Raw genomic sequence first — 16529 nt, forward strand, 5'->3', positions numbered from 1 at the left:
GAGAAGGCTCCTCAAAAAGAGGCATTTTTTAGCTTGAAAAGGCTCCTGGGGTAGAGGTGCAAAAGTCTGGAGAGTCAGAAGCAGAGACAAGAGAGAATAAAAATAATATAAAATAACAACAGGTAACATTTATATAGCCCTATGTGCCAGGCACCATGCTTTACAATTATTTCATTTGGTCCCCACAATAACCTGGGAGGTAGGTGGAATTATTATATCCATTTTCCAGATGAGAAAATGAAGCAGACAGATTAAGTGACTTGCCTAAGTTCACACAGCTAGGAAGTTCTGAGGTTGGATTTGGACTAGGGCCTCCTTCCAGAGCTGGTGTTTTATCCCCTAGAAATAAAAAAACCTGGGTAAGGGAACACTTTGGTATGAAGGAGCCTCAAAATGTAATTGAGTTTAAAAGAGTGATCACAAATCCTTTCTGATTTGATAACACAGGGAATGACAAGAAGGATATTGGATGCCTGAGGCAATGGGAGAACTCCCCACTGGGTCAGGGAAACAGTAAAGAAAAATGAGCCTTCTCAAAGCAGAGTAGACATGATTTATATTCAGTTGGGTGAAAATGGAAGGAAGCTGTGGGCTTTGTTTTGTTTACTTCAGATTCACTCTGCTTTCTATGAATTATTGGGGTTTTTGGTTATTTTGGTTTTTTGCCTTCTACAAGAAACTTCCTATCAAGATAGCTCTCCCCACCTTCCCCATTGCTTTATATTTATGTTGCACAGATCTTGTAGATACTTAAGGTGTGTCCATGTTTTCTCCCCAAAGAGAATGCAAGATCTTGGAGAGCAGAGACTTTATTTTGTCTCTGTGTTCCACTTCCTAGCACAGAGCTGGCACAAAATAGATTCTTAAGAAATGCTTGTTGAGGGAATGGGAAAGGGAAGGGGGGAGGGAGAGAATTTGGAACTCAAAAAATGTTAAAAATTGTTTTATATCTAATTAAATAAAAAATATATATATTTTTTTAAATTCTTGTTGATTGCCTAGTTGAAGAAGAACCTACATGTGATACAGATTGGCTAGGTAGCACCATGGACAGAGTGTTGGACTAGAAGGAAGACCTAAGTTTGAATCCTGCTCAGACATTATCTACATCACAACCTTTATCTGCCTCAGCTTTCTCATTTGGAAAACAGGGCTAACAGTTGTCAACACTTGTGTCTCAGGGTTGTTGTGAAGATCAAATAAGAGAATGTATGTTGTGCTTTACAAAACAAAGCACTCTATGTATTCTATTATTATTATATATTGAACACAGTTAAGGTCTTCTTCTGAAGAGGAGAAAGAGGGGGTGAGAATTGAAAACCCCCTCACAGTGTCAGTCATCATTTCGTGATGTCATAAGAGCTTTATTCCTTTGTAGTTTTTTGCTTGTTTACCAGTAGATTATGGATACCATTCCCTTGAGTAATCCCAAAGATTCTATCAAAGAATTCAGAAATAACTTTGGTAATATTCACTTTATGACACTTTCTGTTGTCATTTAGTTTCCAATTATCTCTAGATTATACAGACTACAGGAAGAATAGAACATCATTCACTTCTATCTGGACAATTATCCCAAAGAATGAAAGTTCAAGATTTCTCCCAAGAAAGACTAATAACAACAAATACTTAAATGTACTGAAATTGAATAAATGTGGTTTTTTGTGACTACCCTTCAGAGCACAAGAGCTCCACAGGAAGGAATACCAGAAAAAAAAAAGTAGAGATTAGATAAGATTAGATAAGCATAGTGATAAATGACTGATTCCTTTCAAGGTCCCTGAGTGAGGACTTTGATCTGGTGTACCTTCTATGAAAAAAAAAAAAAAAAGGTGCAAAGTTTAGCCCTTGCATTTTCCAATCTGACTCTCCTGTTTCTGCCCTTAATCTGAAAGCACGGAAAGTAAGCAGCCATAAAGGGAGCAATTATCGTGTTAACTTGACATTTGTTTTAGAAATTAGTTTCCAAATTGCAGCCTATATTAGTGATTATTTCACAAAAATTTTCATGTTTACTTGTATGTACAAAATTTAGCTGAAAGCTCTTTCTTGAACTGGATGGCTGGGCCAGATGACAGCTCCAAAGGATTTTGCTGTGAATGACACACTGGCTGTGTTGCAGTCTGCTGAAGCCAGTCCTCCTGTTCAAAAATGTTAGCCAAGGGGGTTAGGCTGGTAAGGAATGTATATTTCTAGATTTTATGTGTCTGGTGAATACCACGCCATTTTCCTAATGAACAAATTAGGGCCTAGATGGGGAGAAAAGAGGAGAACTGGAGAAAACATTTTGATGGCAAAAACAAATGACAAGCCAAGAGAAGTCATTCTGAACAGATATGGAGGTAATAGTTTAGCTATAAGTCAAAATATTTTAAAGAGATTAATCTGAGGAATTAGTCATGGCTATAGGAATTCTAGCATATTCCCAATTAGAAAAATTTCAAAAGAAAATTTATATTATGATAAACTAAGACAGATTATATCAACTTGACCTTTGCTGCAAATAATAATATGTACTTTGGGATGGGGGTGGTATTAAATGTTTTTTTTTTAATCAAATCAAGTAACATTTATTGAGTGCTTTGGTGTTCAAGGCACCAAAAAGGGTACCCAAAGGAGTGTAAAATGAGAGCTAGTTTTTAGTCTGTGTAACTGAGTGGATGTGTATCAACAGGAGGAGGAAAATGGATAAGTAAGGAGCTAATTGGCTTGGGGTAAAGCACTTTGCTGTGTATAGGAACCAGATGAAGGAGCAGATGCTGAAGTATATGAACTCTGGTCTGAGAGAGACTGCATACAGGGAGATAAGATGGTGGCCGAGGCCCTAGCGGCCCCACCCTCCATGGTAATATACATCTTCATTGTCCTCAGAGACCCAAGGTAGTGGAGTGGATAGAAAGCGAGCCTCAGGGCAAGACCTGAGTTCAATTCCTGCTTCTGACGTGCTGAATTGCGACCCTAGGCTAGTTGTTACAACTCTCAAAGAATATAAATTGCAAAGATGTTGACCAGTATTAGTAGAGGGAGTTCACTCAACTAGAAGTTTCTAATACCAATGAAACCAAAGGTCCTCTAGTCCTCAGAGAGAAGGAGTGATGACTCAGGGACACAACCATATTTTATAACAAGAACTAAATTGCATAGACCAATATGAGAAATGCATGATTACTTGGTAAATGAGTCTTTCTGATGTGCATGACAAGAGACTTCTTTAGGAAGAAATGGGACCTGAGCTTGGCTTTGAAGACAAGGATTTCAATAGGCAGAAATGCAGAGAACATCCAGTTCAGCCAATACACAGAAGCAGGAAGGGTCAAAGATAAAACTAAAGTTTTATAATTGGAGACCAAATGGAAGTGCTCAAGATAGAAATCATAAAATAAAAAGGAGGGGGCAAGTTTTGGAGGAATGAAAACTTTGGCTTTGGATATGGTGACTTTGAAGATATGTTGACTAGTGAGATGACTAATGAAGATAGCATTTAGGCAGAGATCTGGCAAACAGTCTGGAGCTCAAGAAACAGCAGGGCTAGATAGAGATCCGGGAGTCATGTGAACTATGGTGATAGTTGACATGACTAAGTAAGATGGCTAAAGAAGAGAATGTGCAGAAGAGAGGCAAGGACAGGACGTTGGGAAATATCCATTTTAAGGAACAGAGGATGGGAAGAGGATGAGTAGACAGCAAAGAAGAAAACGGAGTAAGCTGGGGAATAGAAGAATCAGGACTATGGAATGTCTTAAAACCAAGAGACACCGGCTAAGAGAAGGAGGTGGTCAATAATGAGAAAAGCTGCAGAGATGTTAAAGCAGATAAAGACTAAAAAAAATAAGTTAATGGCTCTCAGGGTCAGATCACGAGTTTTAATACCAACAGGAGTCTTAGAGATTATCTAGCCTAACATTAATTTAGCTACTGAGGAGATGGAGGCAAGTGCACATGTAGACAGCTCAGTTCTGTCAAAGAAGAGGGCCAGCTCATTGTCAGAAACTAGGGGAAAGGAAGAAAGAGTGGAAGATGATGTCAAGAGGTTTTGAGATAAAGAGAATGGGAGAAGATGCCCTGGGATTAAGCAGCAGAAGCAGGTCTTTTGAACTCAGGTCTTTTGGCTCCAAATTCAGCATTTGTTTCAGCGTGCAAATGATTCTCCATTGGTAAATTTTGAAAGAACAATTTCAGCAAAGGGATGGAGAGAGAAATCAGATTACAAGCAGCTGAAAGGAAATTAGGCTGTGAAAGACATATTTAATATAATGTTTTCAAGAAATAAAATCAATACCTCAAGAAACAAAACAAAAACCAAGATGCACATTAAAACAACTTATCTTTATTTAGCATACAAAAATAGACAATTAATCAATGACACTGTTAAACACATTTAAAAAAGATCTCCCCACATAATCTGCTTCATGTAGAAGTCTTTTTTTTTTTTTTTTTTTAGAATATATCAATGTTCCTAAATGTGTGAAGGTCACTATATGATACCTGTATCTTAATTCATTTACTCAAGGGACACATTTTTAGAACTTACTATTAATTTGCATATTTAAATTTATGATATATTCTTCACATTCAGTATGAATAATAATGGCCTTATTCTATAAAACAGAGTAGATAGTAATGAGAAGTTTAAAGGGAAGTAAAACTCAGTATCTAGCCAAGAACTCTGATTACAGTAAGTGGTTAAATAAATATTTTCTAAATTAAATTGATAATATTTTTACAAGGTACATTAAGTAACTTAAAATTTCAAATTTTAAAAGAAATTTAACCATGTGGTCGAACCTGTTCAAAATAATTTTAAGTATAAAAATTTCATCATCCTCTTCTGAACATGACGGAATATCATTACCATAATCTGGAAGTATGTCACAATTACCCAAGCATGATTTTGATGAGTTTGGACACTACATGTACATTAAGACTATTCCCAAGTAGGCGGTAACATTGTTTCACTGTTATCTTCTCAGGAAATCCTAGAGACAGAGAGACAGAGACAAAGAGAGAAAAAGAAAGGATGGGGGGGGGCGGTTGAAGGCAGGGGAGGCAGAGAGAGAGAGAGAGTACAAATATTTATAAGATTGAATTTCAGACACATAAGGATCTATTTATTAAATGTAAGGGATGCAAAATTACACAAATGACTTAATGAAACTCAACAAATGAGATTTCTGAACATGCAATTCATGTAATGCCTCCATGACCCTGTGGCTGCCATTAGTTCACAATTGTGTCTCCTGCTCTGCCTCCACAAGTTGCCTCTTTACCTTTTCTATATCTTTCAACATTTTTTTTTTAACACAATGCTCCATAAATCCTATCTGCATATACTCAAAGTCATGTTTTCACTGCAGAACACAAAAGTCCAAATTTCAATCTTAAATATTATTCTGAGACATGTCCTCTTTACATAGGGACTAACTCCGTAGATCAACATAATATTGAGGTTACACTTTGGACAAACATTACTATAGCAACCACACGATGAAAGGCTAATTAAGTATATAAATTAAGGTCAACTAAATTAAAGAACATTAAGAATAGTAAGACAATATTTATTTAAAAATATCAAGAGTCAAGATGTGGTCATAGAAAAGCTGCTATGTCAACAATTCAGGGACTATTACTGAAAATAAAATAACTTAGAGAAAGTATAGTGTGATAAAGTATTATACTCTGTAACTGCTATAATTCTGCAGCATAATCCCTCAACCTGATCATGAATCTGTTTTTTCAAAAAATATGAATTAGGAAATAAAGAACTCACCTCATCTCAATTATAATTTAATTTAAAGTAATTCCAGGTTTATAAACAGGACAACTTTAATAGTCCCCAAAGACAATATTTTGTTACAATTAAGGCAGAAGACACATAACATTGGACTTAAATAAAAACTAAAATATTACAAAGAATAATAAAAAACCAGAATATTTCACTGATTATCTTCAATTCCAGAAAGGGACTTCACCCCATAATGTGGGACAGATACTTCAGAAATATATTCACTAATCACAAACAGAACCAAGACAAACAGTATGATAGGACTTCCGTAAATCCATCACCACAACTAAAAAAATAATTCAAAACACATCAAATTCTGATTAGCGGTCAATAGGGTGACCTATAAATATAAAAACAGTGATAATGTTCATCAGTCATTTTATAGTTCCCCTTAGCATACAGATCTATCAACATTTCAGTGACAGATAATTTTGGTGGTAGGGGTACTCTTTCCACCAAGGCAGATCACAGCCCCTCCACAATGGTAGGCAGTCTTTGAGAGTTTCTGTACGCATAAATTCATTACAGTGTAGCCAATGGGACAATGGGCTTCTCCCAAATTCAGCTAAATTAGTTATTAAACAAGAGTTACACTGTCCATTGCTAAGCTTATCATTCTGAAGCTTTTCTAATTTGATAAAACCCAAGGTCACCTTCACATCAGGAGACCCTGAAGCAGGTCTTAGGTGGAAGCAATACACATACATATTCATGTATGTGTTTAAATGTATACATGTGAGTGTATATATATGTATATGTATACACACTCATGTATATATATGCTTACATATATATAAAATAAATATGCTTTTAAAATGTGATTTAAATGACTGAAGCGTATATTTCTAAATCTCACAACTATCAAAAAGACCTGTTCCTTTTACACAAATAACATTATTTCCCTAAATAAAATCCAAAAACAAAGTTGAGAAGAAAGATTTTATCTATAAATGTTATGAATGCAAATGTCTACTGCCCCCCTCCCTAGCGCTCTCCCAGTTTGAGGGGAATTAAGGGAAGATGGGAGCTATTCTCGTGTTACAGATGGATAACAGCATACTGAAATCAGTGATTACCTGCATTGTACTCACCAAACTCTGGAGGAAATCCATGAAGGTTTGCTATTTCTCTGGGGGTAAAATACCGCAATTTAAGCATTGACAACTTCATGAGCTTCTCTTCTTCTGACAAGGTATCAAGAGACACGTACACATTTTCAATCTGTAAATACATCAGATATCAAAAGTGTATGTAATTGCTTTTAAGAAAAATTGCTGTGTAATATTGTAGAAGAATACAGACATATCTTCTATTATCAGTAAGGTTACAAAGTGTCCCACATTGAGTAAAATGGCTTAGTACCCTAAACTGCGTCATAAACACATTAATGCCAACAGAAACTAAAAAAGAAATAAATCATAGTGCAGAAAAAGCCAGGACATTTTTCTACTGTAATTATCAGCTATGCTTTTACTCAAACATTTAACCACAGAACTGTAAACTGTTGCCGAACACAAGATAAAAGAACCATAGGAAAAGGGGCATGGACTATGCCAGGAGAAAACATCAGCAGCCTCCAACAGCTTCACAAAGCTAAGAAGAGGAACATGGTAGCTTGTGCTGTCTATCACCCATTTCACCAACTAATGACAACCTCTTCAAGTGACAAACTGCATTAAGTAAACTCATTTATCAGATCTAGAAATTTAGTTGACTTTGATGACATTTTTAATGAGGGTAAATTTATATTAATAGCAATGTTTTAACAGGACAGAGAAGAATGCACTGAAACCTTGCTACTATTTATAGTAGAATTCAGTACAAGACCGATCCGATTTCAATTCCATTCACTGAAATTTAGGGCTGAAGTCCCAAAGGAATCTTGTTAAAAATTGGACTTCACTGGAAAGCAGTCCTTAATAACACAGACCCAAAGGTATATAAGTGAGGCTCCAGTGTAAAGTCAGTAGAAGTACAAGGTGTTGGCAGAATATTTACTAATGGAGACAATATTGGGGGAAATAAAAAGAACTGCATGAAATCATAAAAATAATTGTAGGTACATTCTTAAACCCAACAAACACTAAATTTAAAAGGTTCTATAATAATTAATATTTTGAATATGTAAGATAGCATTTTTTTCCCATGCAGAAAGATGATTTTTTTGGTCCAGGGACCAATCTCCCCTGACAAACATTAGAATTCATGAGTAACTGACAGTCTTGGGCATTTCTGGGGGGAGGGGGAGGTGTGAGAGGGGGAGGGCTGCTGCTGAGGATCAGACAGTCACTAAGTGTCAGAGGCCAGGCTGGGGTCTTCCTGACTCCAAGACCTTTCACTGATATGCCATGATGTTTCTCAAGATTATGCAGGGACATGTAAAATTAATGCCAAATAATATTCAGATAAACACCTTTAAAAGCAGGGAAGACAATTTTAAGAACTTTATGACGGAGTACGTTTAAAGATTTTAATGAGATTTGAAAATGTATAAATTACCTGTACATTCTCAGCAGTTTGCAAGACAGATCCAGTCCCTTCTACATAGCTTCCGTAGCTAAAAAATGAAAATTACTTAATATATATGTCAATGTAAACTATTTAGTTCAGAACTGATGGATGCCACATTTCTACCTAGGAATGCTTCCAATAATCTCAATACTAAAAAAAGCGGTTCAATTATTCAATCGTATTCTGACTTCTTTTCCTTGTTTTCCATTTCCTTCTTCAGCGTGTCCCCATTTTACAGAGGAGGAACAGGAGCAAGAAGGGGGTTCAGTGTCTTACTCAGGGTCAAACAGCCAATAAGTGTCTGAAGCTAATTTGAACTCACATCTTTCTGACTCTAGGCCCAATGCTCAATCTGCTGTACTATCTAGATGTCCCCATCCCCAAACTAAATCACAAGGGAGAAACGCATGAAGCCCTTCCATTCAAACTTTCTCAACACTGTAGTACTTTCAGAACTGTTTTAAATACCCATCATCATTTTAAAACATCCACATATCCTACTATATTCTATAACATTCATTAAGAGTTGACCAAATAATGAGAGTCAGTATTGGGCTTACTGAAACAAAAAAATGACTTGTTAAAATTGCTTTCCTATTCATAACACTTATTTCATGATAAATGAATGAAAAAAGAATTCATTAGGCACTTAACTATGTACCAGCACTGGGTTAAGTGCTCTACAGACAGAAAAAGATAACTTCTGCTGTCAAGAAGTTTAAATTTTACTAGGGAGAAACAACACATGGTGGGGGCGGTTTAGCCAGGATTGTGGTAGTAAATGTTTAACAACCAGCTCTTGGGAAGGGGGAAGAGTGTACACATGACACGCTTTTAAATTTAATCTGCATTATTAACATTTTTTCCATCACTTTCTTAAGCCTAAATCATCAACAGAACGATAAATCAAGCCCTAATTTTTAGTGTTTGCAGATTTTTGAGGTGTAAATGCTCACAATGAAAATTTAACAATTAGTTATTGCAAGCTGTGCAAGCTATTTTGAGCACACTCCTGCCTTCAGCCCATTATAAAGGATTCAGGTCATAAAGTTGACTGCCAAATTGTGTCCCTGCCGCATAAGTAATGGCATGGAATGAATCTCTGACCACAACACACTAAGTCTGTTAGCTACATCATCTAATGCCACCATTGTGAGAGATCTCTTTGACTCCTTCCCCCTACCCAAAGTCCCACATACAACTACATATGAGTCCTTTCAATTCTATCTTCACAACATATTTATTAAAAATAATATAACTGGGGGGCGGAGCCAAGATGGCGGAGTAGAAAGACGCACATACACATAGCTCCGAACCCACAACCCATAGAACAACTACAAAGAAGTAACTCACGGCGAATTCTGCACCCAGAGGCCACAGAACATTGGAGCGAGGGAGATTTCTGTTCCGGAGAGACCTGCAAACCTCTCGTAAAAGGTCCTTCGTGCTGCGGACTGGGCGCCGGGACTGGGAGCTGAGTACAGCCCTGCCGTGGCCGCAGCACCGAGAGGAACAGATCCGAGCGGGCTTCAGGGACGGGATCTCCAGCGGCCGCACAAGTACCTCCACCCACAGGTGACGGGGGTCGGTGAGAGAGTCCCTTTGGCAGGTCGAGGGGGGAGTGGGGTGCCCCCATGGCTCGGGCCCCCTCGGGAGACAGAAGCTGAGGGGCAGCGGCAGACCAGGGCTCTCCAAGCAGGCAGGAGCCTGGATCCATTGTTGAAGGTCTGTGCATAAACTCCCTGAGGGAACTGAGCCTGAGAGGCAGCCCTGCCCTCACCTGAGCATCTGAATTTAATCTCACACTGAATAGCAGCCCTGCCCCCGCCCAAAGCCCTGAGGCTGGAAGCAGCATTTGAATCTCAGACCCCAAACACTGGCTGGGAGGATCAGGAGGTGAGGTGGGTGTGAGGAAAATATTCAGAGGTCAAGTCACTGGCTGGGAAAATGCCCAGAAAAGGGAAAAGAAATAAGACTATAGAAGGTTACTTTCTTGGTGAACAGGCATTTCCTCCCTCCCTTTCTGATGAGGAAGAACAATGCTTACCATCAGGCAAAGACACAGAAATCAAGGCTTCTGTGTCCCAGCCCACTCAATGGGCTCAGGCCATGGAAGAGCTCAAAAAGAATTTTGAAAATCAAGTTAGAGAGGTGGAGGAAAAGCTGGGAAGAGAAATGAGAGACATGAAGTCAAAGCATGAACAGCAAATCAGCTCCCTGCTAAAGGAGACCCAAAAAAATGTTGAAGAAAATAACACCTTGAAAACTAGCCTAACTCAATTGGCAAAAGAGGTTCAAAAAGCCAATGAGGAGAAGAATGCTTTCAAAAGCAGAATTAGCCAAATGGAAAAGGAGATTCAAAAGCTCACTGAAGAAAATAGTTCTTTCAAAATTAGAATGGAGCAGATGGAGGCTAAGGACTTTATGAGAAAGCAAGAAATCACAGAACAAAGCCAGAGGAATGGAAAAATGGAAGATAATGTGAAATATCTCATTGGAAAAACAACTGACCTTGAAAATAGATCCAGGAGAGACAATTTAAAAATTATGGGACTACCTGAAAGCCATGATCAAAAGAAGAGCCTAGACATCATCTTTCATGAAATTATCAATGAAAACTGCCCTGAGATTCTAGAACCAGAGGGCAAAATAAATATTCAAGGAATCCACAGAACACCGCATGAAAGAGATCCAAAAAGAGAAACTCCTAGGAACATTGTGGCCAAATTCCAGAACTCCCAGGTGAAAGAGAAAATATTGCAAGCAGCTAGAAAGAAACAATTCAAGTATTGTGGAAATACAATCAGGATAACACAAGATCTAGCAGCTTCTACATTAAGGGATCGAAGGGCATGGAATAGGATATTCCAGAAGTCAAAGGAACTAGGACTAAAACCAAGAATCACCTACCCAGCAAAACTGAGTATAATACTTCAGGGGAAAATTTGGTCTTTCAATGAAATAGAGGATTTTCAAGCATTCTTGATGAAAAGACCAGAGCTGAAAAGAAAATTTGACTTCCAAACACAAGAATGAAGAGAACCATGAAAAGGTGAACAGCAAAGAGAAGTCATAAGGGACTTACTAAAGTTGAACTGTTTACATTCCTACATGGAAAGACAATATTTGTAACTCTTGAAACATTTCAGTATCTGGGTACTGGGTGGGATTACACACACACACATGCACACACGCACACACACATAGAGACAGAGTGCACAGAGTGAATTGAAGAGGATGGGATCATATCTTAAAAAAAAATGAAATCAAGCAGTGAGAGAGAAAGATATTGGGAGGAGAAAGGGAGAATTGAATGGGGCAAATTATCTCTCATAAAAGAGGCAAGCAAAAGACTCATTAGTGGAGGGATAAAGAGGGGAGGTGAGAGAAAAACATGAAGTCTACTCTCATCACATTCCACTAAAGGAAAGAATAAAATGCCTACTCATTTTGGTATGAAAACCTATCTTACAATACAGGAAAGTGGAGGATAAGGGGATAAGCAGAGTGGGGGGGGATGATAGAAGGGAGGGCATGGGGAGGAGAGTGCAATTTGAGGTCAACACTCATGGGGAGGGATAGGATCAAAAGAGAATAGAAGTAATGGGGGACAGGATAGGATGGAGGGAAATATAGTTAGTCCTATACAACACAACTATTATGGAAGTCATTTGCAAAACTACACAGATTTGGCCTATATTGAATTGCTTGCCTTCCAAAGGGAAGGAGTGGAGAGGGAGGGAGCTAAAGAAGTTGGAACTCAAAGTGTTAGGATCAACTGTAATGTTCTTACCACTAGGAAATAAGAAATACAGGTAAAGGGGTATAGAAAGCTATCTGGCCCTACAGGACAAAAGAGAAGACAGAGACAAGGGCAGAGAGGGATGATAGAAGAGAGAGCAGATTGGTCATAGGGGCAATTAGAATGCTTGGCGTTTGGGGGGGGAGGGGAGAAAAGGGGAGAAAATTTGTAACCCAAAATTTTGTGAAAATGAATGTTAAAAGCTAAATAAAAAAAAAATAAATAAAAAATAATAAAAATAATATAACTGGGAGGGTTTCACTCTAATGGTGCACGGATCTGACAAATATAATTCTTTGTAACTTCAAGGCACAAGGAAAAGAAGGGCGTTAAGGAATTCAGCCATCCAACCATCTATAGAAATCCCGTTTCTGCCATGAGTAATTAAGATCCTCTGAAGGTCACCAAACAAATGGCATTGTCCCTTATAAGCACTTTTGTGGGTTGTGCACATAATGTTCTGCCAAAAGAAATTTTCACTCATGTTCTATTGGACCAAAAAGCGAGCAATTAGAGAAAATTAATTCTAACAGAAACAATTTCCAAAACATGACACTTGTTTGAAGGGGAATCAAAAAAGTTATGGCAAATAAGACCAAGATATTTTTGACCATCAATAGAGTCTTTCTGAAGCTTACCCTTTTGTAAAGCACGTCGATCTCCTGCAAGTAGGCTGAACAATGTCTAATAGAAGAGCATAGCGTAACAAGGCCTTTGGTGGCAAAAAGTACTGACTCATATCATCGTCATCCTCAAGAAAATCTTTTAACATCTGAACAGAGAGATCACTGTCCTGCTGAAGTTTTCTCTCTATTTCTTCTGCAGTTTCCAGTTTGAAAAGGAATGTCTCTTTACCAGAACACTGTGTATTGCCATCACAGTGAAGGTTTAGTTCCATTTTCCTCTTGTCACTGTTTTTCCTGACATCTACAGTAATTGTGTGCCTTTGTGAATTTGCAGATTCAACTGTGGGAAATTCAACCAATACCTGATATGAAGTAAAAAGATGCAAATATTTTAAAAAATAAAAGATAAATCTATGACTACTACCCAATGAATTTAAACGTTTGCCTTAAAAATGATAAGCTATAGCCAAGAATTGAAAATCGAGGGAATGCTCATCAGTTGAGGAATGGCTGAACAAGTTGTGGTATATGAATGTCATGGAATGACAAAGAGGCAGACTTCAGAAACACCTAGATAGACTCATATAGACTAAAGTGAAGTGACCAGAACCAGAAGAACATTATACACAGTAACAACCATAGTATGCAAGGACTGTTTTTTATAGACAATCCTTCACAGTGACACAAGGACCTAAAACATTTCCAAAGGACTCATGATGCAAAATGCTATCCACATCCAGGTAAAGAAACATGGAGTCAGAATGCAGAATGAAGCAGACTATTTTCTCTTTTGTTATGTTTGGTTTTGTTTAATTTTACTCATGGTTTCTCCCATTCATTTTAATTCTTCCATGCAACATGACCAATGTGAAAGTATGTTTCATAAGAATGTATGTATAGAGTCCATATAAGACTGTATGCTGTCTTGGGAAAGGAGGGGGAGAAAATTTAAAACTTATGGAAGTGATTGTTGAAAATTAAAAATAAATAAATAAATTTGGAGGGAAATAAAAAATAAAAAAACCATCTGGAAGACCATAAAAAATGATAAGCTGCAACGTTTTGTCACTTTTTCAGTGACAGTCCTTTGAAAAGACACATCACATGGCCCAAGAAACAGTCATCCATTTTTAAATGTAGTCAGCTAATGTAATATATGAGAATATTGTGCTCTCCCTCAGTAAAAGAGAGAAACTGTCTAGCAACGTCTAAGCAGTAGTTACTGGGCAGAGTAGCAATTTATTGAAAATGGGTTTTGGACCAAAAGTTTTATTAAAAAAGAACTGGATCACTTCCATGCATAAAAGGAAAAACAGTCATGGAAAGGAGAAAAGTCCTTTTTACACTCTGTGGGTATTTATTGCATGTAGCTCCCTTAGGACTTGCAATAACTTCCAAAGAGCTCAATTATTTCTGTAAAATCTGGATCATTTTATAAAGGTTCACTTGTAAAAGAAAATCCAGGCACTATTCTAATATAACTTAATGCTTTCAATAAAGAACCAAAAAATGCTTTGGCTGGGGTATTCTTCTATGTTTTACTCGCAGACTCGACCCCGTATCCCTATACTTGACAAATTATGGACTACGTGACACATGGGATAAAAAGGCTTTCACATATGAAATGGGATTGTTCTACTGAACACGTATTTTGAATTCTCCTTGGTGGCAGAGGCTCTGAGCTTCACAGAACCAATTCTGCCATCTTATCTCTCACCTGAGAACCACTGTGCTCAAAGGCTGTGTTACTGAGCTACAAGCCACAGGCCCTAATTAGTCTCATACTCACTGTTACCGTCATTTAATCATCTGAGTTAACCAGGTAAGGCATCACAGAAAATAATGGAAAGTATAACCATGTTAAGACTTAACTAGTGTGAAGAAAAGGAAGAGGGTCAGAAGTGTCCAAATAATTAATGTGACTAAATATAGGAAACTTTAAAAATAAATGCACAAGAAGAAAACAGAAAGTGATACCTGACCAGGAACCTGAAAAGGTAATGGTTCTGACTGAAGTTTTGCAATAAGAAAGTAACGTAGTCTGGAATTTGGAATACTGAGCTGCAAACAAAACATATCAACCATTAGTTACATAAAATCAAATTTCAATTTCAACTAAAAAGCTGTATTGGAATGGCTATAATTAATTAGTTTCTTAAAAGTCTACTAAGTACACATTGTCCTTCTTGTAGAAGTAAATGTAGCTGGTGGTTTGAGGAAATAATTTTTTGGTCCTTCTAAATTCACATTCTTGTATTCAATTGATGGAGATGAGAATTGCTCCCCATACATATTCTGCCAGAGGGTCATTTTTACTGTAGATTGAACAAGTTAAATATCAGGAAAATAGGTAAGTAAGGATCAGGGCAGGGACTGGGCCCATGGTTTCATTAGCACAGAGAACTCCCAAACCAAGAACCTGACATTTCCTTTCCTAAGGCAGGTGGGCTTCTTTTCTGCATCTTAAGTCTCAGAGCTGCCTAGCTAGGTAAAGTCATACTTAAATACTAAGATTTTTCTATTCTGAGTAAATGAAATTCAAATACATTTGAACTAAACTATCTCTATAGTACCATTCTGCTATAAATTGTCTGCTCCCTATACCAATTTTTGGCTTTTCATTTATTAACCAATTTTATTCAATAAAACTGTCACTACGTTGCAGAAATTTAAAGGTAGCCAAATATGAAGTAAGACATTTTAAAATACTTTTAGAGATTTAACAATACCTATTTCCAAAACTTATAACTAGCTTCAGGAATTAGTTATTTTAAATGTATCTCTTCTCTTCATTTCCATAACAGGCAACTGAGTAACGTGAAAACATATGGACAGAAAGACAAAAAGTCAAGAACCAAGGGAAAAGACAGAATCATAGAAAAGGCACATTAAGGGGTAGAAAAACCAGTGGTCTACCAAAAATTTGCCTTAATCCAAAAGTAGTAAATTTGGGGTTTTTTAGATTAAAAAGTCATGATCTAGCACTAAATTATAAGCATTATCATTTGATATGATTAATTTTACAAACTTTTGGATTATTTTAAAACATGACAAAGATTTTCATTCTATTTGATACAAAATAATATTTTTGGAATCATACAATTAAACCATATTTTAAAACCATTTTAAATAAATAGCACTACCTCCTATATCGCAGATATATTGAAAAGAAATATTATACTTGCTTTGCATATTTTAAGTACTTGAACAATTATTTAGCTGTAACTGAATGAACAGAACATAAGCTATAAAAAAAGCCTTATTTCTCCTTTAAAAAAGTAGGTATACATGCAATGTATACAAATGCATACATAAAATATATATATATATTTCATATATATAAAATATATATGAAAAGATATAAATAGACAAGACTATATGTGCATACCACTACAAAGGTCAAAAGATATAGCATTGTCTAGAGTAGTCTATAAAGTCGAAATTCTATTGAATAAATCAAACTCCTAGAATAAAAAGCCTTCAAGCTATAGGATTCATGGGTTTTTATAATTTGGTACTTACAGACACTGGAGATAATAGAAATTCTTGGTATTTAAAGCCACAATTTTCTAGTGTTTGCACAAAAAGGTCTCTGGAAAAAAATGTTTTAAAAAGTAACTTCATTCTACAATTATAAACATACTTATAGACCTCATATTAAAAATAGAACTTTACTTAAAATAAAAACTGTATCTCCACAAAAGTTCTTTAAAAATAAGTTAAATATTTGGGGTATCATTGTTCTGCCATGATCTCAAAGCCAGTCCACTACTATGACCTTTTCCAATGCTACGCTCACCTCTAAAAT

At 36.8% G+C, this 16529-nt stretch overlaps 1 protein-coding gene across 2 annotated transcripts in view; it reads right to left on the reverse strand.

The window, feature by feature from the left end:
• Window positions 1–4307: 4307 nt before the first annotated feature.
• Window positions 4308–16529, reverse strand: part of TRDMT1 (tRNA aspartic acid methyltransferase 1) — a 52857-nt gene continuing 40635 nt past the window's right edge. For both annotated transcript variants that reach the window (XM_072651628.1, XM_072651629.1), the window contains 6 exons: window positions 16244–16313; window positions 14699–14782; window positions 12734–13083; window positions 8282–8339; window positions 6874–7003; window positions 4308–4976 (listed from right to left, as the gene is read on the reverse strand). In XM_072651628.1, the coding sequence (XP_072507729.1) occupies window positions 4876–4976; window positions 6874–7003; window positions 8282–8339; window positions 12734–13083; window positions 14699–14782; window positions 16244–16313 (793 nt within the window). In that variant the 3' untranslated portion in view covers window positions 4308–4875. The remainder of the gene's footprint in view (window positions 4977–6873; window positions 7004–8281; window positions 8340–12733; window positions 13084–14698; window positions 14783–16243; window positions 16314–16529) is intronic.

The sequence above is a fragment of the Notamacropus eugenii genome, chromosome 3, assembly GCF_028372415.1.
Source record: "Notamacropus eugenii isolate mMacEug1 chromosome 3, mMacEug1.pri_v2, whole genome shotgun sequence".
Classification (NCBI taxonomy): Eukaryota; Metazoa; Chordata; class Mammalia; order Diprotodontia; family Macropodidae; genus Notamacropus; species Notamacropus eugenii.